General features: G+C 43.0%; 1 protein-coding gene across 11 annotated transcripts in view; it reads left to right on the plus strand.

Moving 5' to 3' along the window:
- The window catches only part of BBS4 (Bardet-Biedl syndrome 4), a 49,735-nt gene that overhangs the window by 3,280 nt on the left and 19,349 nt on the right, over positions 1–27,106 (plus strand). For 3 of the 11 annotated variants that reach the window (XM_054213712.1, XM_054213714.1, XM_054213713.1), the window contains exons 3-9: positions 16,355–16,434; positions 17,398–17,504; positions 20,313–20,376; positions 21,263–21,321; positions 21,936–22,008; positions 23,879–23,932; positions 25,756–25,883. In XM_054213712.1, coding sequence (XP_054069687.1) covers positions 16,355–16,434; positions 17,398–17,504; positions 20,313–20,376; positions 21,263–21,321; positions 21,936–22,008; positions 23,879–23,932; positions 25,756–25,883 — 565 coding nt within the window. Of the gene's footprint in view, positions 1–16,354; positions 16,435–17,395; positions 17,505–19,124; positions 19,328–20,312; positions 20,377–21,209; positions 21,322–21,935; positions 22,009–23,878; positions 23,933–24,998; positions 25,149–25,755; positions 25,884–27,106 lie in introns of those variants that run through there. The other 8 variants (XM_054213720.1, XM_054213716.1, XM_054213717.1 and 5 more) reach the window with 8 other exon arrangements.

The raw sequence follows: 27,106 nt of genomic DNA on the forward strand, positions 1-27,106 counted from the left end.
CAGTATACTTACAGTGCAAATCAGAAGCAGTCCTCCTTTTCCCTTACCTTTTAATTCAGAGCAGCTCAGCTGGGGCACTCTGTACTTTGGTCTTTTTTCTACCCTGAATGTGTGACATGCCTGTCAGAGTATACTTTAGGGGGAAATCTTCCATATTTCTAAATTCCTTGTGGTGGAGAGACTGCCTTGGTACTACATCCTCGTTTCTGCCTCAAGGTTCTTTGTCTCACATGTAGGCCCTGAGCTATGACTGGCCCTGGTAAGCTGGAAAAGCCACTTTGCTTTGCTTTTGGAGAGGTCAGGCTAATATCACGTAGTCCCAATTCCTGGCAGTGGAATTCCAGCACTTGAGCAGAACATGACTATTCTGGAGATGACGTTGATGGTTCAGTAGACCTGCAGCTGTTGGCTTGTGCAAGCCCAAGTCTCTTTTGTATGTTGTCCGACGGTGAGAGGAAACGATTACTACTACTTCAGGCCTGTATGCAAGTAAAAATAAACCCCAAATTTGCTTTTATCTTGACTGCTGACTCTTTTAGAGCAAGGATGGCTGTTACTTTGAACTAATTAGCATGGCTTCCATGGAGGTGCTGATTCGCGCCTTAGCGAGATGGTTCATCTCTGTCCTTTTCTATAAAGGTTATGGCTCTGATCTCCTCACCCTCAGTAACCCCCACCTTGGTCTGCCTCGTGCAAGTGCAAGTCCCATCTGTGATATTTGCACTGACCATGCGTGTTGGGAGGCTGCATCTTTTATCTGTTTTTATAGGACAGCGTTTAGAGAACTTGCAGTTCTCTAAATAAAACATCTGCAGAGGAATCAGGCTAATGGTGTTTGCCAAGAGATGGACTGTCACTCCAGCATGCTTTCCTGGTGGGCTGAGGTCTGTTAAATCAACTCTGCATAATTCATGAGCGAACGGAATAGCTGAAAAAGAAAGATGGGGCCATCAACTTACAAACAAGCCGTGGAGGTGTGCTGGATAGAAGCTGTCGTGCCTCTGTCAGCTTGCTTGTTAAACTGTCCGTCAAGTGCCTTCCTGCTTTTAGGTGCGCACAATTTAATATTGATTGTTCGGGAGAATGAACTGTGGCAGTTGCAACTTTCTTAATGGGACTGCTTCTCTACGTCCCGCCTGCTCTTTGATAAAGGGCTGCTTGTTCCTGGCTGCCGAGGAGGAGTTTTCTCTCCAACTCAGCAGCATTTTGCATTAACAGCCCTGAAACAGAGCTGGATGCTTCTTTAAGAAGGGCCAGTTTCTTCAGGTTTTAAGGCTGCAAGTCCAAGGGTGAGCAAAGGCTGTGCGAAAGAATTGGTGTGTCTCCATCTTCCTGCCACCTCCTTCGTTTGGCATCGGTGTTCTCACAGCTGCATGCCAGAGGGGAGAAAGTAGTAAACGAAATCCAGTTATTCATGGCTCTGTATCTGCCTTTTATACCGATACGACCCTTGACTTAAAATTAACTATGGTGGGGAAAAAAAAAAAATCTAGTCCGTGACTGTTCTAATTCTGTCTCGTGTCTCTTAAGGTAAATTGAGGCATCTCCAGTACCTGGCACATCTCGAGTAGTTCTGAAATGAAATGCTTTGGAAGCCTTCGTGCTTTGCCATTTGACGTTTGTGTTGTTGCCTTTCATGCAGTGGGCAAAAGCTGATTTGAGCTGCCTGATCGTTAATCTCTAGGAAATGAGGGCAGCAAAAAGATTTGTAATAGGGAGTGATATAACAGTGTCCTTTGTGTGTGGGGGTGATGCTGGGGCACGTAAGAGGGGAGCGAAAAGAATGAAAATGATGATGTATACGATTTTGTGGAGATTGGCATGAAAGAATTGCATCTTTTTCCTGTGACAGGTTGTTGTGTTTGTTTTGGTTTTTTTTTAAGTAAGATTTTTCTAGAATATCTTAATGAAATATCTCATCCAATTTTAGTTTGGCTGAGGAGAAAATTATGGTGAAGTTTAAGGAGCCACACAAACCTACATCAGTTCTGTTTGAAGAGTGCTACTAAACTTATTTTAAACTGACGTTTTTAAACACTGCATGGTGCCTTTCTGTTGCAGCAATTTGCCTTTTTATATTTGCATTGTATTTTCAAGTAGGATGCAAGAGAGATACTGAAACCAACATTAATGTGAGCAGTTCTATGAAAGACAGAGGCCATATGATATAATGTGATCTCCTACAGTTCGGTGTGGATAAGATTTGCGCCCAAACAGAGCATGTATTGTAATAACTAAACAAAGTTGTTGTACATAAATGTAGTAGAGTGTGACCAAGTCCTAACTTTACTCGTCACACTGCCTGGATTCAGACTGTAACAGCTGGGCTGTGCGTGTACCAGGGAGGAGTAAGGTATTAAACATATGTTTCTGAGAATGTGATCTCAAATTTGAAAAAAAGTCATTTGAATGACAAAATGCAAACATGCGTTTTGTTGCTTAACCAGAAGGAACCCCAGAAGACCGCGTTTTCAGTCTGACCTGCCATGCAGAAGAGAAAACGTTGGACACTGTTGGACCGTGCAACCCCAGAGCCGCGCGGCTTCCCCTGGCCTTTGCTTTGCTTTCCTCTCATGGATGCTCCTTTAGTCCCATCTGTGAGACAGGAAAGAACGGAAACCTGGAACCAGTGTTTAGCAGCCTGGTTTTATGGCTCTTAAACAAGAATAACTCCGAGTTAAGAGGCAGAATTTGCTCTTGAATAAGGTGTTGTCAGGGCTGATCCATCATGTGGCTTTTAGGTTGTGAAAGCCCAAAAGGTTGGGATTTAAGGGATTCTGTCTTGCAGGCGGGTCAGCCCAAAGGGAAGACGATGAGCCTTTAACGAGCGTATAGAGGGTCTGGAGCAGACTGTGTTGTATGCAGCAATCGGGTTAGAAATCTCCTCATCTAGCAATCGAAATTAAAGGAACCGGCGGAAGGCAAACCCCTCGGAGTATCTTACAGCCACACTTGGTGACAACCATTATTCAGCAGCTGACATGTTAGTAGCTAGAACCATTCATTATTTTGTCCTTTACCCACCGTGGGGAGAGCTGCTCTGAAAATCAATTCCCTTTGTTGCTACATCAAGATCCATAACTCTCCCGGTGTTGATATTTTGTCCCCAAGCAATTGATGGTAGAATAAAGGGAGCTCTGTTCCTTGAAGCGATGTAGAGTTAATATCAGCCTGCTGAGATGCAGTTTTAATCTCCCTGCTGCATTTTAAATTAATCAGATATTTTTCCGAAATGCTTTACCGGTATTGAATTGAGATAGACTGCCTCCCATCTTCCTACTTTCCTTCTGCCACACAGGCCAATCGAGTCATTTTATAGTAACTGATAGTCCTGCAGTGGAGAAGCACTTTTACCAACTTGTATTGTTGATTTTTATGGAACATATCTTGAATTTATTTCCCTTTATTGTGGGAAAAATATTTAGAAAGGAAGTTCTGAGCTCATGTTAGTCTCATAACAGTTCAGAGGCTAATGGAACAATTTGAAGTGCACTTGGATTTCTACACAAATATTAAACCTCAGATTTTCTGAGATACAGTGATAGCTTTTTAATAACAGGATAGAATCCTAAAAATGTATTTACTACAATAAATACACTGAAGCAAAACAAAATTGATTTCACTTGAGTCACGGGGAAGAACTTGTAATAGAAATCCATTAGACTGTGAAGAAGGAGAATTCTGAATTGTTACCAGCCACTTCTATGTTTAGCCAAGGAAGGGTCAGGTAGATAATTTTCAAAGCAAAAATCTTCCCCTTGTGAATTGTGAAAGGGATTAAGTGTTTTTCCGAGTCTTGGGCATTGGGATATTTTTTGGATACTTTGTAGGTATGATTTTTCTAGGATTTGAAGCAAGGAATTCTGCCTTGGATTAACTGTGACCTCTGGCAAAGTGCTTCGACTTTTGTTTTTTTCCCATTTATCAACCACAAGATTCGTCTAATATTCAGTGACAGTTTTTGGATGCTGTCGGCTTTCAGTTAACAAAACATTTGGAGAGATTAAATTAAAAATAGTGTATAAAGCCATATATTGCAAGGTACTGCTCGGCCTGTTTAAGTGTTCCTAAAGATAGTACTGAAGGGTGCGGGCAAGACATATGCGAGAAATTTTATAGGGAGAAATATTAGCGTACCCTGTGGTCAGGTCTGCCTGTTGGGCGTTTTAACATGCTCAGCGCTTCGCAGCAGAGCACTTCTGTAAAATAAGACAGGTGTCTGGGTGTTTCAAGGCTTGAGAGTCTTCCTCTTGGTTTTTTTTTCGGTGAGTTGCACTTCTGTCTTGCATCACTACGGGCATAACTAGCAAAAATATCTTGTAAGGCCATGGCAAGTCATTGAAAGGGGAGAAATGGAAGTTCTCTCTGCTTTTATTACAGGCGCCATTTCGGAGACAAAGTAAGTTACTGGCCCACGATTAAAACCGCTGATGAAGTAGGTTTATCAGCAGTAAACACACAAGTGCTCAGTGTCCCTTTGTAAGTAATAGCAAAGTTCGATTAGATATGGCTATTGCAGATAAATTAGGTAATAGAAATAGGGACGCGTGTAATGTAAATGTGTGTTTTAAAGCTGGGGTTGTATCCTGTTCTTAAACTCTGCGGTAATGAGGGTGTTCTTCTTTGTGGCACGAAGTTACCACACTTTTACCACACAGAAACCTGCCTTTTGGATAGGTGACAACGACACATGCTATTTTGCATCTTACCAGGGTAGTTTCTTTTGTTTAATCAAATTTTGAAATATTCTCAAGTGGTGAGTGTTGCTCTTGTCCAGCTCAATCCCATGTCAGTGTTCAGCTCAAATACTGATAGCGCCGCGCTTTTCATGTGGGTGCTCATCCTTGAAGACGAGGGCGTAGTCAGTAAAGTACTGGGGGTTCTAATAAAAATTAATTGCACGTGCTGATTTGACGGGCAGTAAAGCTCACTTTATCTGGTATTGACTTTGGTTAGGAAGTGCTCATGACGATAAGCTATCTCCAAATGGGACTGTTAGATAATAAATAACTAGGAGATTATGCAGAAGTAGATAAATGGCTTCTGATGATCTGTCCTGCGAATCTCTCCGCGCGGCTCCTGCTCGCACAGATGAACCGATGGGAATCCCTCCTGCTCCTGCAGGTATTTTAAGGGATCCTGCAAGTATTGTAATGGCTTGAGCACTCTGAGGAGCAGGAACCTTTCAGCACACCAAGGAGTCGATTCTGTGCGCTTGCAGAGCTGATCATTTCTGAATTCCTGATACATTTCCTTAAATCAATACAAATCCATTCTTTGAGCTGGCTTCAAAGCTGCCTTTGAACTTGTAAGAGCGAAGCTGCCTGAGAAATCCAGATAAAAAACAGCCCCCTTGAGTTAAATTAATTAATACTTTCAAGTGTGTCAAAAAAGAAAAGGCGTTAGTGGAAATGTTGTGGTTGGAGGGGGGAGCAAATGCAGTTCTTGGTATCTATACGTACCAATTTGTTTCCATTTGGCCGTGTGCAAGCCAGATTTTTTAGCCCATTTGAACCTGCAGTCTTGTGGGAAGGAAATGGTTCCTAAATAACATAGATTAGTTGGTGGTTACATCATTGTTTTATGTAAGAGAATGTGATGTTTTCATTTCTCTGCGATGAGTGGGTAGTAGTGCTGTGTGTATTTTGTTCAGGATCTGATACAGCTGTTAGCTGTTAGCTTTTAAAAAAAAAAAAGAATTATCACTTTTAGGTAATAAAATTCTATAACATACTTCACTTCATCCTCTCCTCTCCAAAATAACAGCCCAGTAATCCCTGCAGCACAAAGAACTGGAAATATTTCAGTTGGAATGTGCCAGCACAGCTCTGCCCTCTTGTGTGTGTATGTTAACATCTGTGGTTGTGGGGGCCAGGGAACCCTTTGCAGACAGCATGGCAAGTGCGCTTGATCTGTCAAGACTAGTATCACTGTAAAAATTTAGTGCTAATTTTTAAATCAGAAGATTCATGGTTTTAGTTCTAGCTTGACGTCTTTTGGCAGTTGTCAACCTACTTCATTTCCTCTCGGTAAAGAGGAAAATCTGTATCTGCTTCTTAAGCCTGTTGCAAACTTAATCAGGCAATGAAAAGTGCCATAAAAGTGCCACCTCTCGTAGAAAGCAAGTATAATCTGAGTGTCTCTTGATAAATTTGGTTATTAAGTAATATTTTACACTGGATTAGGATCAGGAGGGGGGTGAAGTTTGATAGCCCAGCTCTAGAGGATCAAACTGTACAATTGCAACATACTATTTTAGGATCACATTTAAATTGGTAAATTTATTTTTTGAAGTTCCTTTGAAAGTCCTTGGTGCTAGACAAGTTTCTTTTGTATTTTAAAGCGTTCAACTTCACATTTGTCTGTTGGCCTGCTGCCTACAGATAACATGGCATCTCCTGTTGTGAATTTAAAAATAATTGTATAAAAATAGTAAGTAACATATTTAGGAAGGTGGGCATTCATCTTATTGAATTGAGCTATCTCTGACGTAGAGCAAGGGTGAGCAGGTAACCTGTGCTCCGTATGTAGTCAGTGGAAGGCCCATCCGATGCCATTCCTCTGACCTCTCTCCATCACGTACCTTGGGATGCCATAAATCACTCCCCAAGGATGTGTATTCCTCTGCCATAAAGACAGCTCAAGGCAAGCAACTTGGATGTCTTAATTTTCAAACGTGTAAGTTAAGGGAGATGCATTCCACTCGGGAATGTCAGAATTAATGTTATCTGTGCAACTTGAATTCGAGCCTTTGCGTCTTTACTGACATAATTACACGTTGGCTTTAGCCCAGCTCTCCAACACCATCCGTTGCAGAGGAATGATGGGACAGCTCATCGAGGACTTTTTAAATAAAAGAGATCTCCATTATTCCCTGTATAGCCAGTTGTTGTGTTTATCTTCAGCTATCAAATCCCGTAAATAAATTCCTTGATGCTGCGAGGTTCTTCTGCGTCCTAGTCAAACTGTGTATCATACGTTAAAGATTCTTGAGAGACGATACTTGCTGGTCAAGAAGAGTTGTGAGAAGAAGTAAAAGTCAAAAGTAGGTACTAATTTTGGATTCCACGATGCTTTTCAGAGTTACTGAGCACATAGGCTGCAACACTTCCATCTTCAGAGTACGGCTGGTGCCCATCCCGCTTGCTGGAGCGAGTGCTGGCTGGGAGATGCTGACTCTCATGTCTGTCAAGCCGTACAGCCAAAAATGACGGGTGGGCAGGTAGTGGCTGCCATTGGGAAGCCTGGTTAGGTGATTTTTGCAGCTTTGTGACAGAAATCGGAGTGAGGTTTCTTTCCTCCTGAGCAGTTCTACAGTGTCTGAATGCAGAGAGTACTCATTCACTCCTTCCAGGCTCTGTCCCCTTTGCCACTGACGTTTTAAGCTGCGTGAGAGACGCTGCAGAAGTTCTCTGATTTAGTCACTGTTTTATTCATATTTCTGAACAATTTCATTCACTGTCTGACCTTGATTCGCTTTTATATTCATCATCATTAGAAGGAGGCAGGGCGCCTGGTGAAAATACCGGTGTGTTCCTGTAATTGTAGGTGTGGTTGTATAATTAAAGACCGTATCGTTAAGACATTCGTGCAGTAGGGAGGAGTGAAGGCTACACAGCAAATATTCATCCTGGGACAGACATCCGACCTAGAAAACTTCGCCGCGAGGCAACAAGTCTGGAAGAAGTTTTCCCATTGGAAAAAATAGGGTCTTGTAGTAGGGAGCACTGAACCATTTGCTAGACCAACTTCTATATTTTTTATATATTTATTTTTCTAATATAATATTCTTCTTTGGCAGTGGATGAAACGAGGACAGTTCTAGGTGTTACTTATCAAGTGGGAAGTTTCAAAGACTCGGGGCTGGATTGTGCTCCTCTCCCTGTTATAATTTTATTTTGCTTTTCTTACAAGCTTTTTCTTACAAATGCCTTATAATGATTTTAGTTTCAATTTCTGTGTAAAAGACTTCACGCCATAGACAGAAAAAGACTAAGCATAAGAATTTAAGCCAAAGGAAGGATTAGACTGGAAATCCCAAAACTACCCGTGCTCCTGATACTGGAATTAATGAGAAGCTGGTTAGGCGGGTTATTTTGGGAATGCCTGCAGCCAGCATTGCTTCGTTTGCGGGGGGAAATATCTTCCATCCCTGCTTTGCTGTGGGAGGAGACAGTGGGCAGTCACCAGTTAATATCTCAGGGCTCCTGTGCTATTTATAAGCCATTTTATTCAGAAGCTCTCTGTGATGGTGTACTCTACCTCCTTTATTTAGGAACAGCATCGGCAACAGACACCTGGAGGGAGCTGGGTCTCCTTCTTGCCTTCCAGGTTATTGAGCACAAGGCATCAAGCAGGAAAAAAAATGGATTAAATGGAGAAGAGAACAGTTGGGGTGCTATGCCAGGAGTAGGATTCTTGAGTATGTCCAAGAGTAGAGTCTGCATCCTCGGGGATTTGAGAACTGTTGTGCCCATCAGCCTATTTTTTTCTAGATTGGCTTGTGCTTAAAAGCAAAAATAGCAAAAGCTCTTTCAGATCCTTGTTTTTCTTCTGTTCAGAGCACGTGTCTCTGCTCAGCAGCCAGCGCTGATGGTCAAAATTGGCTCGTGCGGAGGAAACAGACTTAAAGTTTTAATTTTTTTTTTAAGCAAATAATGATTATACTTTTTCAATTGCCTTTTTAAAGTACACATTTGTTTCTAAATTTCACCCCAATTTTATTGGCTTGAATTAAACAACATTAGCCTTGAATCAAATTTTTTGTGTCATAATGATCGGGCTAAAGTATTGGCACTAATGTATGCAGTTCCCCCTTCTCTCATCGAATGAAGCCAGGATTGCAGAGTGGTATCTCACCAGCCTCCTACTGCTAACGGAGATTTCCCAGTAACCAGACTGGTTCTGCCACTGGGAACCTCGCTGTGGCGCTGGGAAGTCTGGAGTGGTCACAAGTGTGTGTTTATTTACAGATCTTTCCGCTTTACCTTACGGTTAAACTTGAGCAGTACATAGTAGAAGACATTTATATCAAATAATCAGTGTACATCTTTGTCTTGTAAATAAAAACATTTTTATTTGGAGCAACTTGTAACTTTAAATGTTGCAAAACAGAAAAACCACTGAAGTCTGAGCTAGCAACTCTTTTAAGATTTACGCAGTGTAAACTAACAATGGAAAATGTCCTTTTTTTTTTTTTTTCTTCACCCTAGTGTATAAATCAGCTTTGAGATACAATTTTCAGGTCTTCCATATAGCCTGGGCTAATTTTCCTGCAGGGGGAGGTGTAGAGTCAGAAATGTTGCTTTTTTTGTTTAAACCTGCTGCTGTTTTTCAGCCTCCTCCCAATTTTCTCTACGCATTGTGAAGCTATTAATACACCATAGTAAGATCACAGCTATGAATTATGGCTTTCTTGCCAGCACCAGAATTGTATATGATGAGTTTTATTAACCCCAGCTGACTGTAAATAACAAGGAACCATATGGGTTTATTGTTTGATTTAAAGGTGTTTCAGCAGCAATTTGCAAAAGGAAAAAACAGAGGAAAGGGGATTAAACAGAGGGAATGCTATAGTAAAGGGCACTCTCCTTTTTTTCTGCTGTTTATATCCATTTTACGGGTTTTTGTGTACACAAACACCTGTATTTTCACATATATACGCATGTGTATACTTACACGCGATGAGTGAAATAGAGCATAAACAACCTCTTCTAGAGCATAAACAACCTCTTCTGGGCAGTGATTTTTCTTCATTACTGAGTTTTGAATACATTATATTTCTATTTATGCAGTTTTCAAACTCCAAAGGTGGATCTGGGTGTAGGAAGAGCAATGTTCCTGTATTAGTTTTCTTTCGAAGCTAAAATATATTTATATTGCTACAGTCTCAATAAAAGCCTCTGAGTGTCTGAGTAAGGAAGATGATTTCTTGTTAAATTTTCCTGTGCGCCAGCCTAGCTAGGAGTTTGTAGGATGCTCTTCTGATACCAAGGCAGTCTGTTATTTTTAAATCTAAAAACCTTATAGTAGAGCTTAAAAATGCTTTCTATCTGTTATTCATACCTTATTTTTGGAAAATGCAGTTTCCTGGCAGTGGTATGTTGTTTTATAGTAGCTATTTGAGTCTGTGCCTTATTATTTTAATATTATTTTTGTTCAGAAGATACACGTTACCTCTCTCGCACCTGTTTTACAAACGGTAGCGTAATTCCTCATGTTGGCTGCTTGTGAAGCTCAAGGCAAAGAGGAGATATGCACAGCTGGCTTCATCCTCGCCTTTCCCTCCCTATCCATGTTTATTTAACACGGTTGTGAGAGCACCAAGCTTCATTTTGGGCTGTAACCACAGCTATGCCCGACATTAAACCTTCCCCAAGGTGGGGAGGATAAATGGGAATAATTGTCACCTTGGCAATAATGTCAGCAAATGTCCCCAGGAGGCTGAGTTGGGAATTGAGGGTTGGGGTGAATGTTGCTCTTGAAATGCTTCCATGTGTTGCTTCTCAGATTTGGACAATCTCCTCCAGTAGCAGGTTAATTCTCTTTATGCTGTTGTGAGTTAAGCCGATGACCGGAATTACTTTAAAATGGGAAATGAATCTCAAATCGCAAAGATCAATCCTGCTTCTGTGCATTACAGCGAGCCTTGCCCGATGATGGGGGATGATAACCTGGCTCCCTTGTGGCTTTGCCGCAGCAAAGCTTCCCACTCGGATTTCTTCAGAGCAAGATGCACCTTACCAAATTCTTCTTTGGTGCAGCTCTCTTAATAGCAAAAAGACTTGAGGCATTGCCTCGGTGTTTATTAACTTTGGAAATACCTGTGTGCTTGAATGCTGTTTTACAACATGCAATTTTTAATTGGGATTTGGAAAGGGATAGTTGAGTCAGGATCCAAATTTGGCCTTTCGGATAATCTTACCCATATACTGGTACCTGCCCCAATGGATCCGGACTATGATTTGTGAGGCTACTGCAGAATAAAAAAAAAAAAAAATGCTTTCATTTAGTTACTTTTCTGAAGATTTTTCTGCCCTCTCCTTGCCCTGTATGTTACATGTGGTTTAGCTTGTTATGGATTTTGGCCTGTTCTTCTTGAGTCTTTTGCTTCTCTGCTTCTCCTCCAGGCTTCTCTTGCTGCTCTTGCTCAGTTCACCGCAGGTCGGGTGGCAAAACTGGAGTGACGGGGAGTGAGCTGGGGCTCAGACTCTTTCCAGTAAACCGGGGTGATAGAAGAGCTGGGCTCTGATCTGGTTTTTTTCAGTCTGATGAGACTAAAATGTGTCCTTGAGCTCCTTCTCCACGTCAGGGAGCCACAGCTGCTGTGTGCTTTGCAGAGGAAGGGTGCTAGGGTGCTCCAGGCAGCTGACAGTCTGCACGCGGGAGAAGACAAGGTGAAAAACTGCCCGATGGCTACAGTTGTGCAGTTATGTTGAAATGCACTTTACTGCGGCTGTGCCCACAACGAAAGTGGTCTCTCTGCGCCTGCCAGTTTCTTGAAGAGGATGGATGGTGCTTTAGCAATTGTTTCCCTCATGAAATCTGATAGGAGCCTTCTGGGGCTTTTTTCCCCCCCCTCCTCTCTATTTACAGTACAGCAATTTCAAAACCTTTTTATTAAATCTAAAACCCACTATTTGATAGCTCATATCTAAGCTATAATTACCCAATATGAAGATGCAAGCAGAAAATAATTTCCTAGGGAGATTTACAGAAAAGGGAATAACTCTGATTATGTTTTTTTTTTCCCCAGTCCTTTGAAAAAATCTGTAAGAGGATGAATAAAGCGAAGAGTGATGATAGCGCAGCACAGATACAAACCTGATGATCTTACTCCGATTTGGTTGGGGTTTCTGCTCCAGTGGCTTCCTTAAAGGAGCATTGTCAGAAAGAAAAATCACATTGCTGGAAGTGGGTTGTGCAATCAATCACTGGCCACCGAGAAAGCTGGGGGATCAGATGGATTCCCTTTTGAATTCAATCAAAACACTTCAAAGACACTGGCATGTCTCTCAACTGAGGTATTTAATCATATATTTGGTGCCTTGTGCCCTGTCGCAGTTGCTTAATGAGACTAGACTTCTGTAATCCCAGAAAAGAGAGGCCAAAAGATAATTAAGCAAGTTATAAACCCTTTTCACTCTAGATACCAAGTTTTTGGATAATTGCATTTTCTTGGACTGGCCCTTGAGCAGATTGATTTATGGAAAATAATGGGCTTTTTTTCCACTGCTAGAATGGTATAAATGACTATTTTTTCAGCTGTAGTCCCTGTATCCCTGCAGTGCCTGGGTTATTTGCGAGTGCTCTGTGAAAGGTGACAGAGAAGTGCGCATTTTGACATGAGCCATATAAGCTACCTATGAGGACCTTCTGAAGGTCCGTATATTGAAGAAGGTGGAAAATTGCAATGTGGGCAGCCAGAAGGACTTGATGAATGTGCTCAGCTCCTCCTGGCAAGGCCAAATTCGGTGGTCTTCCCCCATGCAGAAACCTGAGCGACCGGTTGCGGCACTGTGTGTTCCCGGCTCTAATTAGTGTAAGATTGCAAACCGTTAGATGCCATATGGAGCCTCCACTCTTCCTGATCATCCTTGTACTTGAGAAGATCGAGGCGTGCTGCCGGTCCTTCTTTCTGTTCTCCTGCCCCTCGTAGCAGCCCCCGTGGCCAGGTCCAGCCAGACGTCGCTCTTCAAGAGCTGAGATACATCATCTGTGTGGGTTTTTTTTTTTTAAGGCATTCTGTGGATAAGTGTTAAACTTGGAAAAAATAAATGGATATCAGGACCAGCAATGATTGAATCGTGTCCTTTCAGAAAGCACAGAATGTTTTATTCCCTTTCTCTAGAGTCCCAAATAGCCAGAGGGAGGGGTTTGTATTTCCCTCTTCTCCAGAAAAATGCAGTGGCCCTTTCCACTGGGACGTAGCCCTTAGCAGCAGGCTGGGGGAGCAAACCCAAGGGAGATAAAAGCACCCGGAGTAGGTGTCTCACTGCTTTCCTGGGAAGACAGAAATGCAGATTGAGATGGTTGTAGCTCTGGAGAGATGTATAAATAATTTGCATTACTTCTTTCTGAATAGATTCTGGTAATAATCCTTTACTACCCCAGCCCTTTTTTTCTGTTGATCAGATGTGTTCCTGTGTCAAATTTATTAATTTTCTCACAATTTCTATACCCTTCCTCTCTTCTCAGTCCTCTGTGGGATCCACACCAGCTTTGGTTCAGGGTGTTAATGCTGGATTTCTTCCAAGAAGGGGTCAAACTGTTCATATTTTCTTTCTGGAATAGATTCAGGAGTCTATCAACTTCTGTGAATCTTTGTGTTTGCTTTGCATTCAGGTATAAGATGCACTTAAATGAATTAATCTAGACATCTTTTTCGAAAGACGTCAGAATTGTTTGCCTTTTTCCAATTTGCTTGTCTTAGGGAAAAATAAAAGAGAAAAGGAGGGTAATGGCTCCCCAACCAGGCTTGTTGCTATTTCCAAATGAGTTTTAGAAGCGTAAAAACTCCATGTGTTTTCCCAATTCCACGTAGTTTTCCTTAGCTCAGCGTATCGCCAGGGGAAGCAGAACTATTTTATCTCTGCAGATGTGAACGCTGTTCGCTTCTGTGTCTTGTGGTGTGTTTTGATTTCTTTGTTTTCTCTCCAGCCCAGCTCTCTCAGGTAACTCCTCTGGGTTTCTGCAGGCTCAGACCCAGAAGGCAGTCGGTGTCTGTTTTACCCTTTTCTTTTACAGCTCCATACTCTGCTGGGCGCTCGCTCTGACGTTCAGCATTTCTTACTTCCCAACCCTGTTCTCAGCAGGCATTTCCGTCGCGTGGGAGTGGAGTGTAGTGTCCCTCTGGTCTTAAAACTGTGAAAAAGCTCTTTCCTTCAGGAATGAAACAACTGATCTTCCATCCGCTCACTGATGTACTGTTTTCTAAGCTTAGCCCAAACCATTCGTGTAGGATCTAACATATTTTAGTCTTTCCCATCTCAGCTGGCAACGTACCCCAGCCAGGTAGCTTTTCTGTATATTTTAACTTTTAAAGGTACTCTCTATTTCTTTTTAACCTCCCAGTAAGGCGTGCACTGCAGATGGCTGGAGACCAGATGGAGTACGTCTGGAGGGTCTTCTGATTAATCCCTATGTAAGAAAGTTTTCATTGTATGTAATGATGCAGGTTTTTGTAATTTTAAACTGTATTAGTAGGCGCAAAATGTCAAAGTGTACTTTAGTTTTGGCTGCAATAAAAATCCTTATGGTTAAATAGTGTTTGCAATGTCTACACTTAAATCCATGCTTACAAAAGAAAGCATGAAGTGCCCAAGACACACGTCTGGTTCAGTGTTTTGTGTCGGATAGTGGCACCAGGGGACACTTGCGGGAAGAGCACCCAAGTCTGGCTGCTTTCTGCAGTTCACTTCTAGCATCCCCACGTGCTGTGTTTCTCGGAAAAGAAAGTTCTGTCAAACCCTGGCACCTGTAATAAATTACACAGGGAAGTCGTTACAAATCTGTTAATGAATTGGGTAACCTCTCAACGGGCTTCAGAACAACAGCCCTCCAGACTCTTTATGAAATAGTGTTTTTTCAACAAATTTGTATCTATTTAGGCAGCCTTTTAAGGCTTCCGTTCATGGTTTCACTGTAAGACGGACAAATGGAAAACATGAAGTCATCAGAAATCAATCAGATTTGAGAACATGTGTATTAAAAAGCCTTAGTTACGAAGACCCAGATATCCCACAGTAAACCAGAATTTGAGAGCATTTGGATCCTTGATCTGTGCATTTCTGTAAACTTGGCTTGTTTGAATTACTTTTTTGCTTGGACTGTGACTTTTCTAATTGTTTTTAGGGTAGTTGAACCTTTTGTATAAGGTATTTGACTTAAATTGCTGGTGTGTATGCTTAGATCTCCGCTCCGTCTTAGTATAAAGCCTGTTTGGTTATTCTAGAACTTAAAAAAAGGAAAACTAACCAAGACCAGAACGGCTTGACAATATTTTTTTTCATCAGCAGAAGGAATTCTAGTTATTTTTAAGTGCTCTCAGTGATACTAGACTTGGTGTGAATTGTGGGGGAGAGCCTGGTATGCTTGAGAGAAGTGTTTGCCGCTAGCCGCAGGTGCAGTCCTTGCATGATTAAAGCTCAGCATTTCTAAAAGACAATAACACTTTGCACCGATAACGTCTCCCAACATGATTCAGTCCTTCCAGCTGCAAAGTTTCTTCTTTCTTACATCCGATCGTGACCCGTGCTGGCAGTTGGGACTGCGGAGCACTTCAAATAGCACCTTCTGCTCTGGGGTGCTGGAAGCTGAGCCCGTGTCTCCATCGGTGGTGGGGGGTCCATGCTGGGCTGGGAGAAGGTGGCCTGGTGCTGTGTTGTCCTCGCCGCTGCCCCAGCTCCTGCGATGGCCTTCGCCTTGCTTTGCTTCTGCACTTCTGTCAAAATATTGACTTGCAAACAGATAGCTTTTTTGCCAGTTGCTATGGTTACCTCTCAGCTACCAGCATCTGAACTGTAGAAACGAGTAACAAGCAATACATTTCAAGCCTTAATGAAATGCACAGCAGTGTGTTAAACTTTTAAACCCAACGTGAATATCACTAAGCAACATCCATTCGTGATTTGCCATAATTACTGCTGCAAGCTGCTTGGGATTGAAATGACGGAGCACGAGTCTTTCTCCTCCACTGCATCAAATACGTTTTTCTGCCAGTAGCTTCACAGTATCTCAGACCTGTGATGTTTCACAGTCCCTTCGCAGTTTCAAAGAACTAAGTTTGACCTCTTTAAATTATTGACACCTTCAGACCAGCAACATCTCCAAAGTCTCTTTTTGTGTGTATCGCCCGTTTCCTTCTCATTCACTCCCTGAAATTTATTATTATTCTTCTGCCCTAGTTCCAAAATGTGAATCCAGCTCGTTTCCCCCAAGCTGCTTCTTGCATATTTGGAAGAACCAATTTCATCAGACCAGCATTAATTAAAAAATGAATTAAAATGTGTGCGTAGCTAGTGCTTGGAGCTGTTTGCTTCAGTAACTGCACCAGAAGGAGCCGATGCCTCAAGTCTTTTGAGCTCGCAGTTTTCTGCTAAGAGGTCTTATTTAGCGTCTGTCTTGAACAACACGTTTTATCCATCATTTTGAGAAGTAAAATGAAACTGGACACTGGTTGTATGTCCACATTCCAGGCTTCAAGTCAAATGATTAATTGCACTGCCCAGTGCAGTTGCAGTTCTGGAATTAGTTGTGCTTGCAGATCGGGTGGTTTGAGAACTTCTCTGTGCTGTGCCCCGTTTCCCTGCTGATCACTCTGATTTCCTGTATTCTATTCCTATTTTACATGTAGCACCGGAGTTACCCATCCTAGAGAGGAAAAACTGGTTGATTTATCTGCTGTATGTTCGCAGAGACTACGACGAGTGTAAGGTAAGAGCTACTTCTGACAATTTACATTAGGAGGTATTTTACTAACATTATGAAACAATAGTTTTCATACCAGTTTTCAAACCAGCCTCTTTCCTGGCTTCTTTTGGAATAAGAGGACCAGGAGAAAATACAAGTAAAATAACTTTAATGTTCTCAAATCGTTGCCTACCTTCAGGATTCATGCGTGCAGTGCTCTGGAGCACTCTGTGAGCTCAGTATGTCTTTGAGAGTGGAAAAATGGAAAGAATTGCAAACCTCTCTTGTTCCAAGTGATGAATAGCCTCTTCCAAAATGATAATAATGCAGTTCCATAGTGCAGGTCTCTCGATGGTACTGTAGAGACGCTATGAAAAACACTTCAGTTGAGTAAAACGTTACTACCAAGTCTAACAAAAAAGATCTTGGTTACCCTTGGACACAGTTCTTTCATTTTACACGTGATATTTTGCACCCTTTCATTTCTCCTGCATTCGGTGGCTGGCTTGGAAGTAATTGTTCGATTTGGGATTATAGCGGTAAGTGGACTAAGGAAATAGCCAATCTATTAAATGGTGTGTTTTCCTGATAAAATGAACACAAGCTATCGAAGATCATGTGCCAGTGGGCAGGAGGAGGGTAATAAGAGTTGCCTTTCTGTTTCTGTCATGTGCAGAGAAGATCTGAAAAGACATTTTTCCTTCTGCAACAGCAGGGTTGGTCAGGACTCGTCTCTCACTGTTGGAGAACTCCTGGGGGTGCTTAGGAAAGTGGCAGGCTGGAGGAAATTCATTTAGCTCTTAATTAATGGAGCCGGAGGGTTGTATCATCAGCAGAGCGATTTCCTCTCAGACCTTGGTTTAAAAAGATATAAACAAAAGTTGGACTAGAAATCTAAATGGAAAATTGTTTCCCTTTTCTGCTGACCTGACTGCATTTTTTTGGTCTCTGATTGTGTACTTTTACTGTTGCTGTGATGTGATATAGAATCACAGAGCGCAGAAAAGATGTACAGCTCAGGTAAACAAAGAAAACAACCAAGTGGATGATATAATGGCAACATTGACTTCTCCACATTTTCATCAGTCATGGAAGTAAGCAAAATAGAAAAAAATTGAGAGAAGACGGCTAACGCTCTTTTGCTTGGCAGGCCAGCTTTGCTATAGCTGTCAAAGGCAGCAAAGCCTTTTGCTCACAAAGTAGGGTTTTTGCAGTAAAGTTGGAAGAGTTTGGCACCAAACCACAGCAGATGATTGCCCAGATGAGATGGAGTTGTGCTCAGAGGCCTGGATTTGTCCCAGAGAAGATAGGAACCTCAGGAACTCCTCACTGAGGAGTGCTAGGCACTTCCAAAAGGCGATTCAGATCTTACGTGGGCTGAGCTGCCCTCTGGTCGTCTCGGTCTCTCTCTGCTGGTGTTATGTGGGGTTGTGGGTCTAACCTGGATGCCCCAGGTCCTTGTCCTTATACATGATAAGCACAGACATTCCCAAACATGCCGTTTGGGGATAATACCTTCAAAACTGAAAAAGGTATTGACAGTATCCCCAGTGGCTTAAACTGCTGTAAACTCCTTGATTTTAGTATAGTTTGGGCATCATTAAAGTCCAGTTTTCTTTTAAGACTCAGCTAAGAAACGAGTGACCTGTGATGCTGTTAATTGTGGTCTGAATCTTGCTAAACCCTCTTTCCCACTCGGTGCTTTGAAATGCCTCCTCTCTAACATGATTTTGAAAGCTCCCATATTTTTCAATGATGTAAAAGGCCAAGAAAAAACTGTTTGTTTGCCAACATTAGCTCCCCAAAGTGAAAGCATATAAATTGATTTTAACCCTGACAGTGCCACTCCTCTCTCTGTTTTGGTGTTGCCAAGCTTTTGATAAATCCTGCTGCTCGTTCCAGTGAGAGATTAATAATGCTGGCTGCTTGATTTGCCTCTCCCCCTACCCAGCAAGGTGCAAGGCAAAGATCCCCCGCAGCCTACGGCTGCAGCGTCCCCTGTGATGGCGCAGGCAGAGAGGGGTGGGGGGAGCCAGGGGACAGGCCCTGCTAAGCACTGAGCATCACTCGGCTCTCGCTCTTCACATGCAAAGCGAATAAACTGTGTTTTCTGCTTGCAGCATCAATTCCAGCCCTGCCCCCTAACCGCTTTTTCACAACAGAAATCTTCCGCTTCTGTTATGTGTGAGGAAGGAATTATTAAAATTACCAGATGCTTTTAATTAATTAAAATCGCTCGTGCTGGTTGGTCTCCTGCCAGCATGTCTAAATTCTGTTGGTGAGTTAAATAAACTTGGGAGGGAAAGCTGGGATTACGGATCATATTTCTCAGCTCAAGGCCTTTTGCCATGGGATTTTTTAGGGCTTATAGAATTAATCAGATCTCTCTAAAAGATAGCTCTCTATTGCCCTCTCTTGCTCTGAGAAGCCGGTTTTATGTAGATGGAGCAATGTAGAGTATCCGTATTCAGGAGATGCTTGGTTATGTCTAAGCTGAGTGTCATATAATAATGTACTTTGTACAGAGTATAATATAGATATATTACCAGATACAGATTGGCTGGGAAGCGCAGCCTAGACTTGTTCTTCCTTTTCTTTCATGTCCTTTGTTTTCTTTTTACGAGTGAGGATTCTCAATAATAACCCTTCTTGCCTTCACCCAGCTTTCCTTCTATGTGCTATATTGGAGGTTCAGGTTTCCTCCTTGTTTTCAGGTCCTTCATTTATATTCGTCTCGGAGGCAGGGGTTGCTGGTACTGATCACACACTTGACAGAAGTGCCAGAAGAGCACCAGCTTATTGTTAGCCCACAAATATTTCTTTTCCCCACTTGTCTCTTCCACTTCCAAGCAAAAGAGGAGTCTCAGAGCAGAAATGATGCTCTTGGTTCATAGCCACAGTGCTCATCCTCCCAAAGGTCAGTCTTTTCAACCAGTTCTATAATTTCGGGTCATGTGTGACTGTGGAATATAGGCAGGCTGCCCTCGCACCCCAAACAGTAAGCCGCATGAATGCAGCCAGCAAGAATTTACATTTTCATCAGTTTTTTTTCCCCTTCCTTTTCCCATGTACTCGTCATTTGTTCATTTGGCTTTCATTGACTCAGCTGCAGTTGCTCCAATTCAATTTATTTCTTCACAAAGAGCCTAGAGTAGATACGCTTATCAGCAGAGGATGCTTTCAGAGATTCCTTGTGGCATTTTCCCCAGGTAATATCTAATTATCTTTGGTAATAGGAATGAACGGAGAAATACTAAAAGGGCTACAGTATTCCTGGCACAGTGCTCTTCACACACAGTGAGGAGCTTGCACTCTTCTGTGCGCTCTTGTAGCTGTCCCAGCTGCAGTCCGGTGCCTTTATTATACGTGGGGCTGTGGTTTCTGTAACGGAAACTGAATATCTGTCATTATCTCTGTTAAAATAATGACAGTTTGCCACTCTTACAGCATTTTAATATAGTATATTGCAGTAACTAGCCACAAATTCTGTAGTAATACTGACTTTTGCAAGCACAAACTCTGATTAAATGAGTGTTGTAGTTGTCATGTATTGTGTGATACCACCTTTATGATCACAAAAGGTAGAACTGTGTCCATCAACGTGTTGCATGATGGTTGAATTCAAGTTATTTTAGGGCATTCTGCAATAAGCACAGCTACAGCACAAGTGTATGTAGCACATACAAAAAATCCCCCAAATCAAGGCTGAAGAAAGTATTTGGTCAGTCAGAAATCGATTTTCTTCCATAGGGACTGCCTTTATTAAAATATTTGAAGGGTTTATGTTCTTCTGAAAGTTGCCATGCTGCAGTTTAGGAATGGGGTAATAGTGAACCAGCTAATGGGCTTTTCGGTGAGGGAGTCCGTGTTTGGTACGTACTCGCTGCACTTTCTTGTTTCAGGCTGTCATCAAAGAGCAGCTCCAGGAGTCTCATGGGCTGTGCGAATATGCAGTCTACGTTCAAGGTATGTCACAAGAGGCCTCCAAAAGTCTTAATTTTGCTAAAGCAAGTTACTTCTGATTTGAGATTCAGTGAATGATAAGAAGGGGAAAAGATGATAGAAACATATAAAGTTTATTTTTATATATATATATATATATATATATTTATATATATATATATATAAAAAAAAGGTTGGCTTTTTTTCTGCTTGCCAGGTCTGGTTTAGAAGTTTGGGATTTTCACATGGATGGGCAGATTAGATTTTCTGTTTTGTCCCTATCGATGAGTTTGTCACCGGTTCCTCCTTGGACTGTGGGCTCTTGGCCTTCAGTGTGTTGGCGTGTGCTTGGGTTGTGTGTTTGATTGTATCACAGATGCCTGTTTTCTGTTAGAGCTGTCTGCCGAGGTGACTGTTGTCTTCCTCTTTGCTTTAAGCATCATCTTCCTCTTGTCCTGCCCTCTGTCCCCTAAAAAATGTGCCTAAAACCTGGCATTGCAATTCAAAGTGTTGTGATGGGGAACAGCAGAAATTTGTTGGCCAAGAACATACAACAGCCTGTAGAGGCTGGGGCGGGGGGGTGGAAATCCAGACTGTGTCTTAATGAGCAATTTGCCAGGGTTTAAATCTGCCTTTGCTCTGAAGAACAGGAATTTTTCCAAGCAAGCACGAGTCCTTTGCATGCGTTGTCGTTCTGCCCTCAGACACAGCTTCTGCCTGAGGTTGCTGCAGGAGGGGGAAGACGAAATAAGTGTTGTTTTAATCTATCTGTGCTCTCCCTTCTTTCCCTGCTGTCAGAGAGGCGCATTTTTCCTGCAGATAATGGACTAATTTGCCTGCTATATGTTGTCTTACAGCTTTGATATTTCGCTTGGAGGGGAAAATTCAAGAATCTCTTGAACTTTTTCAGACATGTTCCATTCTGAACCCTCGGAGCGCTGACAACCTCAAGCAGGTGGCACGATCGCTGTGAGTGGTGTTTTATTGTTTCTCTTTGATGTGCCACCCAGGACCTTCCATGTTTTGTTTTTCGCCCAGGCATCAAGCGAAATCCCAGGCTGCTGAAGTCCAAACATGCTTCCTCCTTATCAACACTTGAATTGGCTTCCAGAAGCGTAGGCTACCCTTAAAAGCAGAATCTCTATTATCTGCCTGGCTGCCATTTTATTTTCTTTTTCTTTGTGCTGTAAACAGAGACGTAACACGCTGATCTCTAGCTCCAGAGCTCAGGGCGCTGACTTGAGCTGTGTAAACTTGCCCTACGGACCCCTTTCTGGGTGCCCAGTTAGATCACCTCTCTTATTCCTTTGAGACAAAGGCAGACTGCAGAGCCTGTGAATTCATTCCTTGCATCTCCAGTAACGTCAGGGAGCGCCTCAGCATCTCGCAGGATTGATGACCTCGGCCCTGAAAGGGAGCAGTGCTCAGGCTGTAGTATCGCTGAGATTGTAAACTTCTCAGGGCTCCTCACACAGGTCTCTGCAGAACTAGCAAATAGCATCATTTCTCACTGGCAAAGGTGATAGTGGTTGCACAGCAGGGTTTCAGATCAAGAAAAAATAAAAATTGAAATGCTTTCACAGGTTTCTTTTGGGGAAACACAAGGCAGCCATTGAAGTGTACAATGAAGCAGCCAAACTCGATGAAAAGGACTGGGTAAGTGTTTCAGTGACTTGCAGATTATTGTAGTGTGCAGATGTTTCTGCAGTTTTATGAAACCGGCTGCGAACTTGTTCCAGGCGGAGGTGAGCTGCTACTGCCCGCACTCTGAGCAGAGGAGGAGCTGCAGGGCTGAGAGACGTTGACTTTTAGCATGGACGGGCCTCTGCAGCCTCTGGCTGGGATCACAGGAGCAAGGCATCATTTCTGCCTGCAAAATCCCACCCCTGGTCTTGGGACACACAGAATCGAACAACATGTTTGAGCTTTGCAAAGTGTTAGTATTAACATAGCTGTGTATAGTACAAAGAGCTAAATTACGTTAAGGAAAATATGGGAAGTAGCTCCCTGTTTGGAAACCCTCAGTTATCATTAAAACTTGCTTGAGTAATTGGGCATCTTTTTATAATGCAAAACACCATTGAAAAAGATTACCCTCAAACTAGCTGAGAGGGTGGCTTGTTACCTACCAAGCATTACCTATTTTGGCAAAACTTAGTCTGGTGGCTACAGGAGCAATAATTAAATTAGGTCTTCTATATAAGAAGTCAAAAAGTGAAGGAAGAGCATTGCAAAGGGAAACGTGTGACAGTGGGTGAGAGGAGAGAGGACGTGGCTTGCCGTTAGCTGTGGGCAGCCTTCTGCAGGTGAGTGTTTTGCCTGCAGAAGTGTTGTTTCTAAGATAGACTTGCTGCGTGTGATCTCATTCCCTAAGACATCAGGTACTCGTTGGCTTTAGCCGTACTTCTGCTGCTCAGTACATCTCAAATTCAGACTTGATACAAGGATACGTTCGGTATTATTCAACTTATCCTGTGCCAGACAGCTCAGAAACCTTTTATACCGTGGGTCTTCTCTCAAGTCTGCACTCCCTTAGCTAACCAGGCTACCTGCAGTATGTGCTCAGCATGCCTAAAAACCTTATTTACAGCCACAGCAGGCAGGGTTCAGTGGGTATTTTGATTACCTGTTTCGCACACCAGGCTCAGCACTGGAAGTGGAGCCAGCCTGTGCTCTTCCCTTGCGCTGTCTCATTCTGCGAGCTGCAGTAACCAGGAGTTACTGATTCATCATTACTGTTCTCCACAACTGGAGAGACTGTGTGGAGGAGAATATCATTCTAAGAGGGTTGATGAGGAAATAAGAGAGTTTCTTCTTAAAGGTCAAGGCTGTCTGAACTGATGAAGCAGTGAAATGCTCACCAGAATAGAAATGAGGAACTAGTGGACCTTGCTTTTCAGCTCCCCGAAATGTGCCAGGGTGGGGAAGGTGGCAAGTAGCTTGTCTGTTAAAGTACTGGCGATGAATTAGAGGCATGATTCTTCCCCACAGCGTCACCAGAGTAGTTAGTATCCCTAAGGGATCTTTCTACTCTGGTGCAAAATTGTTTAAGATGCCAGAGGGATATCAACCCTTCTGGTGCTCAACTTCTAGGAAAATTAGGAACATCGTCACATTTTGTTCAGCTGGGTGCAGCATTTTGCGTACCCTAATGACCGTACAGCTAGATTGAGAGCCACCCAGAAGCCAACTTACCTAGCTTCAGAGATCTCCCTGGGAACTGAATCACATCTCAGGGAAGAAACCGGTCTTTGCTCCTTCTTCTCCAAAGAGACCATCGCCATTGCTACATTTCTATCTCGGTGGCCTCTAGTCTTTTGTGTACAATCACACTTAAACTCTGCAGGTTCCAGAAGCAACTTGAATGTATAGGTTTACTTGATGTACAAAGCCAGAAGGGTGTGGGCAGGCACAGGGGTCTCCCCGTCCAGCTCAGCGATGACTGTTAGCACTGACAGATTGTGTAGCACGTGTCTCAGACCTCATGCTGATTTGGTTTTGGGGGTTTTGTTGTGTTTTTTTACAGGAGATCAGCCACAACCTGGGTGTGTGCTACATGTACCTGAAACACTTCAACAAGGTAATGCAAATACTCCTCTTATCTGCCTGACAAACGGGAAGCAGAATTCCCAGAAATTTCACTCTCGCTGGTATTTTGAAGTGGGTCATTTGCAGTGATAGGCATTAAGGAAGGTTTTTAGCTTCAGCGTTTGTTTCTGGGAGCAAAAGTTTGTGAGTTGCCTCTGTTCCCGTTTGCATGTTGAATTACTTTGAGTCGGCCGCAAGATTGCGAAGTTGGATCAGAGTGACACTGAGGTGAGCCTTGTTGCTGGCCAGGAGGCTCTTTCTGAACTAGGATTTTTCAGAGAGCATTTCTGGTTTTAAAGGGAATGTTTGAGAAACCTCAAAGAGCTGCCGCAAACTAGACAGAAAGCCAGCTGTGCCCCAACAAGAGCTGCTTCTCTTTCCGAGCCTTTTAAAACTAGAACCATAAACACTGCTGGTTTTGTGAGGAGCAGTTATCCGTACAGCGTGCCAGTTCCGTCTTCTTGAAGAAAGAGAAGCGTGATGGTGAAGACCCAAACCGTTTCCCCAGCATACAGCTCAGACTGCTGCACCTCATGCAGAGAGTTTCTGAAGGAAAACTTGCCTTCCCTTCGGTCTGGCAGGATTCAGCGAGAAGAGTTACAGGGTTGGTTTGCTGGAGGTGCAACAGGCACCTTTTTTCCTCCATGGAAAAGATTTATTTGCTCCTGTGTCACCAAGCCTGGAGCAAAAGTCACAAAAGAGCATAGCTGCAGTGTGGGGAGCACTAACTTCATTAGCTTTGTAGCTAATAAAGAACTTCTTGGAGGCCTGAAATGGAGTTTTGTTCCCAGGTCTGAGCCCGCCATATCCAGCTCTTCACTTAACTCTGCCCCAGGTGCTCGTGGTGAGCACCAAGCTGTCTCGGATCCTCTGGGGTCACTTTGTAAAGGAAAAAACAGCATTTTTAGAAAACTCCTCACTTTGGCCCAACCGCTCCCTGCTGCTCTTTCTGGTGGGGTGCTGTGGTCCTTGCAGCAAACCCCTGCTGCATTCCTTGATCGAGGCATGGCTGTAAAGCAAGAACTCTGGAGTTCATACTTGGGCTTTGTTATCTGCAGTAACGCCTTCCAAACTGGAACCTGCTGACTTCTCAGCTTCTCCGTAAGTCTGAGATGTACCGGTCACCCTGGGCAGCAATACTTCCATGAGGATGTCTGAAATATAACGAAGCCCTTGGGGATGGCTGTCTCTTCCTTCAGTAGTTGCCGGTAATAGATATCTCGTATTGCAAAATTCCATTACTGTGTCAGCATTTGTCTTTCTAATATATCTTGTGTTCAGAGACAGCGAACATACTTTTCTGTCCTGCTGGCTGGGCCTGAGGAAGTAAAAGGAAGACATGCTTCCAGGTGTCTCCTGTTGGAGGGGATTGGTGTGTGCCTGACAAGAGCTGATTCACTCCTCTTGTTTACTTGGCAATCCGTGCTCTTTGCTGGAATAAGCATTTTAGCGAAGAATAAACTGTAATGTACCTGTTAACCTGACAAATCCGGAGATTCCCTCAAACCAAACAAATTCAAATTCAGGAACAGGCCCATGCTTCTCTCCTCCTTGGGAGGTCATTGCCTCTTCTCTTGGCTTGAAGCACGCCACGTTGCCTTTTTCTGTCCCTAAAAGCACATGGGTCCTGATGCAGAACTCGTTTCAACAATTAGCTGGGCTGGGTTTTGCTAGCAGGGTTCTCCGAGCTCAGGGGGTGTTAGCTGTTCCCTTTCGCTAGCAGCTGGGGATTGCTCTTGGGCTATTGCTTCACTGAGGACTCTGTAATCACTTATTATTTTTTTTTTTTTTTATTCTCTGTTGTTGTGTGTTTAGGCACGAGACCAGCTCAACAATGCCCTGGAGCTCAACAGACATGATCTGACTTACATGATGCTGGGGAAAATTCACCTATTGGAGGGGGAGACAGATAAAGCCATTGAAGTCTATAAGAAAGCCGTAGAGTAAGAATATATCCCTTTTTCTATCTGCCCACGTCCCATCCTGTGCCAGGAGAAATTTGATTGGTGTCCCAGATCTGAATTGAGGACATGATTAAAAAGCTAATGGTAATTATAGTGTCTCTGTGCAAAGCTGGCACTTTCAAGCTCTTCAGCTGTCTCGGCTCTCAGCTGTAGTCCTCCTCCTGCTGACAATGTGTCAGGGAAGAAGGTAGCTGTTTGAAGGTCTGCCAAAAAAAAGTGGAAAAACAAATGGACAGAGATGCCTGGGAGCAAACCCATCCAAAACTGACTTCCTCAATCCCAAAGGTTTATCTACCAAAAAAGATCTAACCCCGGGTGTCTCTCTAACCCTGATCGTCTGTCAAAAATCAGTTGCTGGGTTTCACATGCTGTTTTCGCTTGGAGTGATTTATGTTTGAGAGCCTGCGAGTAGGCAGGCTAGAGATGGGTTGGTTCACAGTGAGTCTCTCCCACCCCGTCACTGTTTCTCAGTACCCATCTATCTTGTCTTAGGGCATTCCCAAGCATCTGATTTACCAATGCTTTTAAACAGAGTTTTGTAATGGAGGCAAACACTAAAGAAAAGCAGGAGCATGCCGCAAGCCAGTGCAGGGTCTACATTTTGTACCAGGTCTTTTCACATGCTGTTTCCTTGCACATCTGCTTTGGACTGCTGTCTGACAGTCTATTGGGTTGGGTAAACTTTTGGACTAATCTAGAATGTTTATTACATAAATAATCCTTGCTAAGCGTCTTACCAGGTTTATATTTCTTATCTTGGTGCCCCCTTGCCCTCCCTTCTTCCTCACTCCTGTTTTTTTTCTTTTTTGTTGTTTTTGTTCTCATTTGCCTATTACATTTTGCCTGCTGTTACCAGCTCCAGGATAGCCTCTTGTTGCTCTGTGTTTATATACCATCAGGTGGTTTTGTTCTGGTTGAGGTGTAAAGGTGCCACTGTGAGGTGCATTTTAGATTTCTAAAGTCTCGATAGCAAGGAATTGAAAACTTACTGCTGTTAAGGTGAGTGAGGCCACAAATACAGTGTGTCCACTTTTTCTTTTTGGTTGTTGCTTTCATACTATTTATGTCTTCAAAAGCTGCTGGGAAAGGCGTTGCTTTTAAAAGGGTTCACAACATTGCTGTGTGAACCCTCATACTGGCAGTGAAGGATTGGGAGTTGCGTAAAGCACTTGGAAGCCCTTGGGACATACTTTTTCAAGCTT

The sequence above is a fragment of the Rissa tridactyla genome, chromosome 9 (genome assembly GCF_028500815.1).
Source record: "Rissa tridactyla isolate bRisTri1 chromosome 9, bRisTri1.patW.cur.20221130, whole genome shotgun sequence".
Lineage (NCBI taxonomy): Eukaryota > Metazoa > Chordata > Aves > Charadriiformes > Laridae > Rissa > Rissa tridactyla.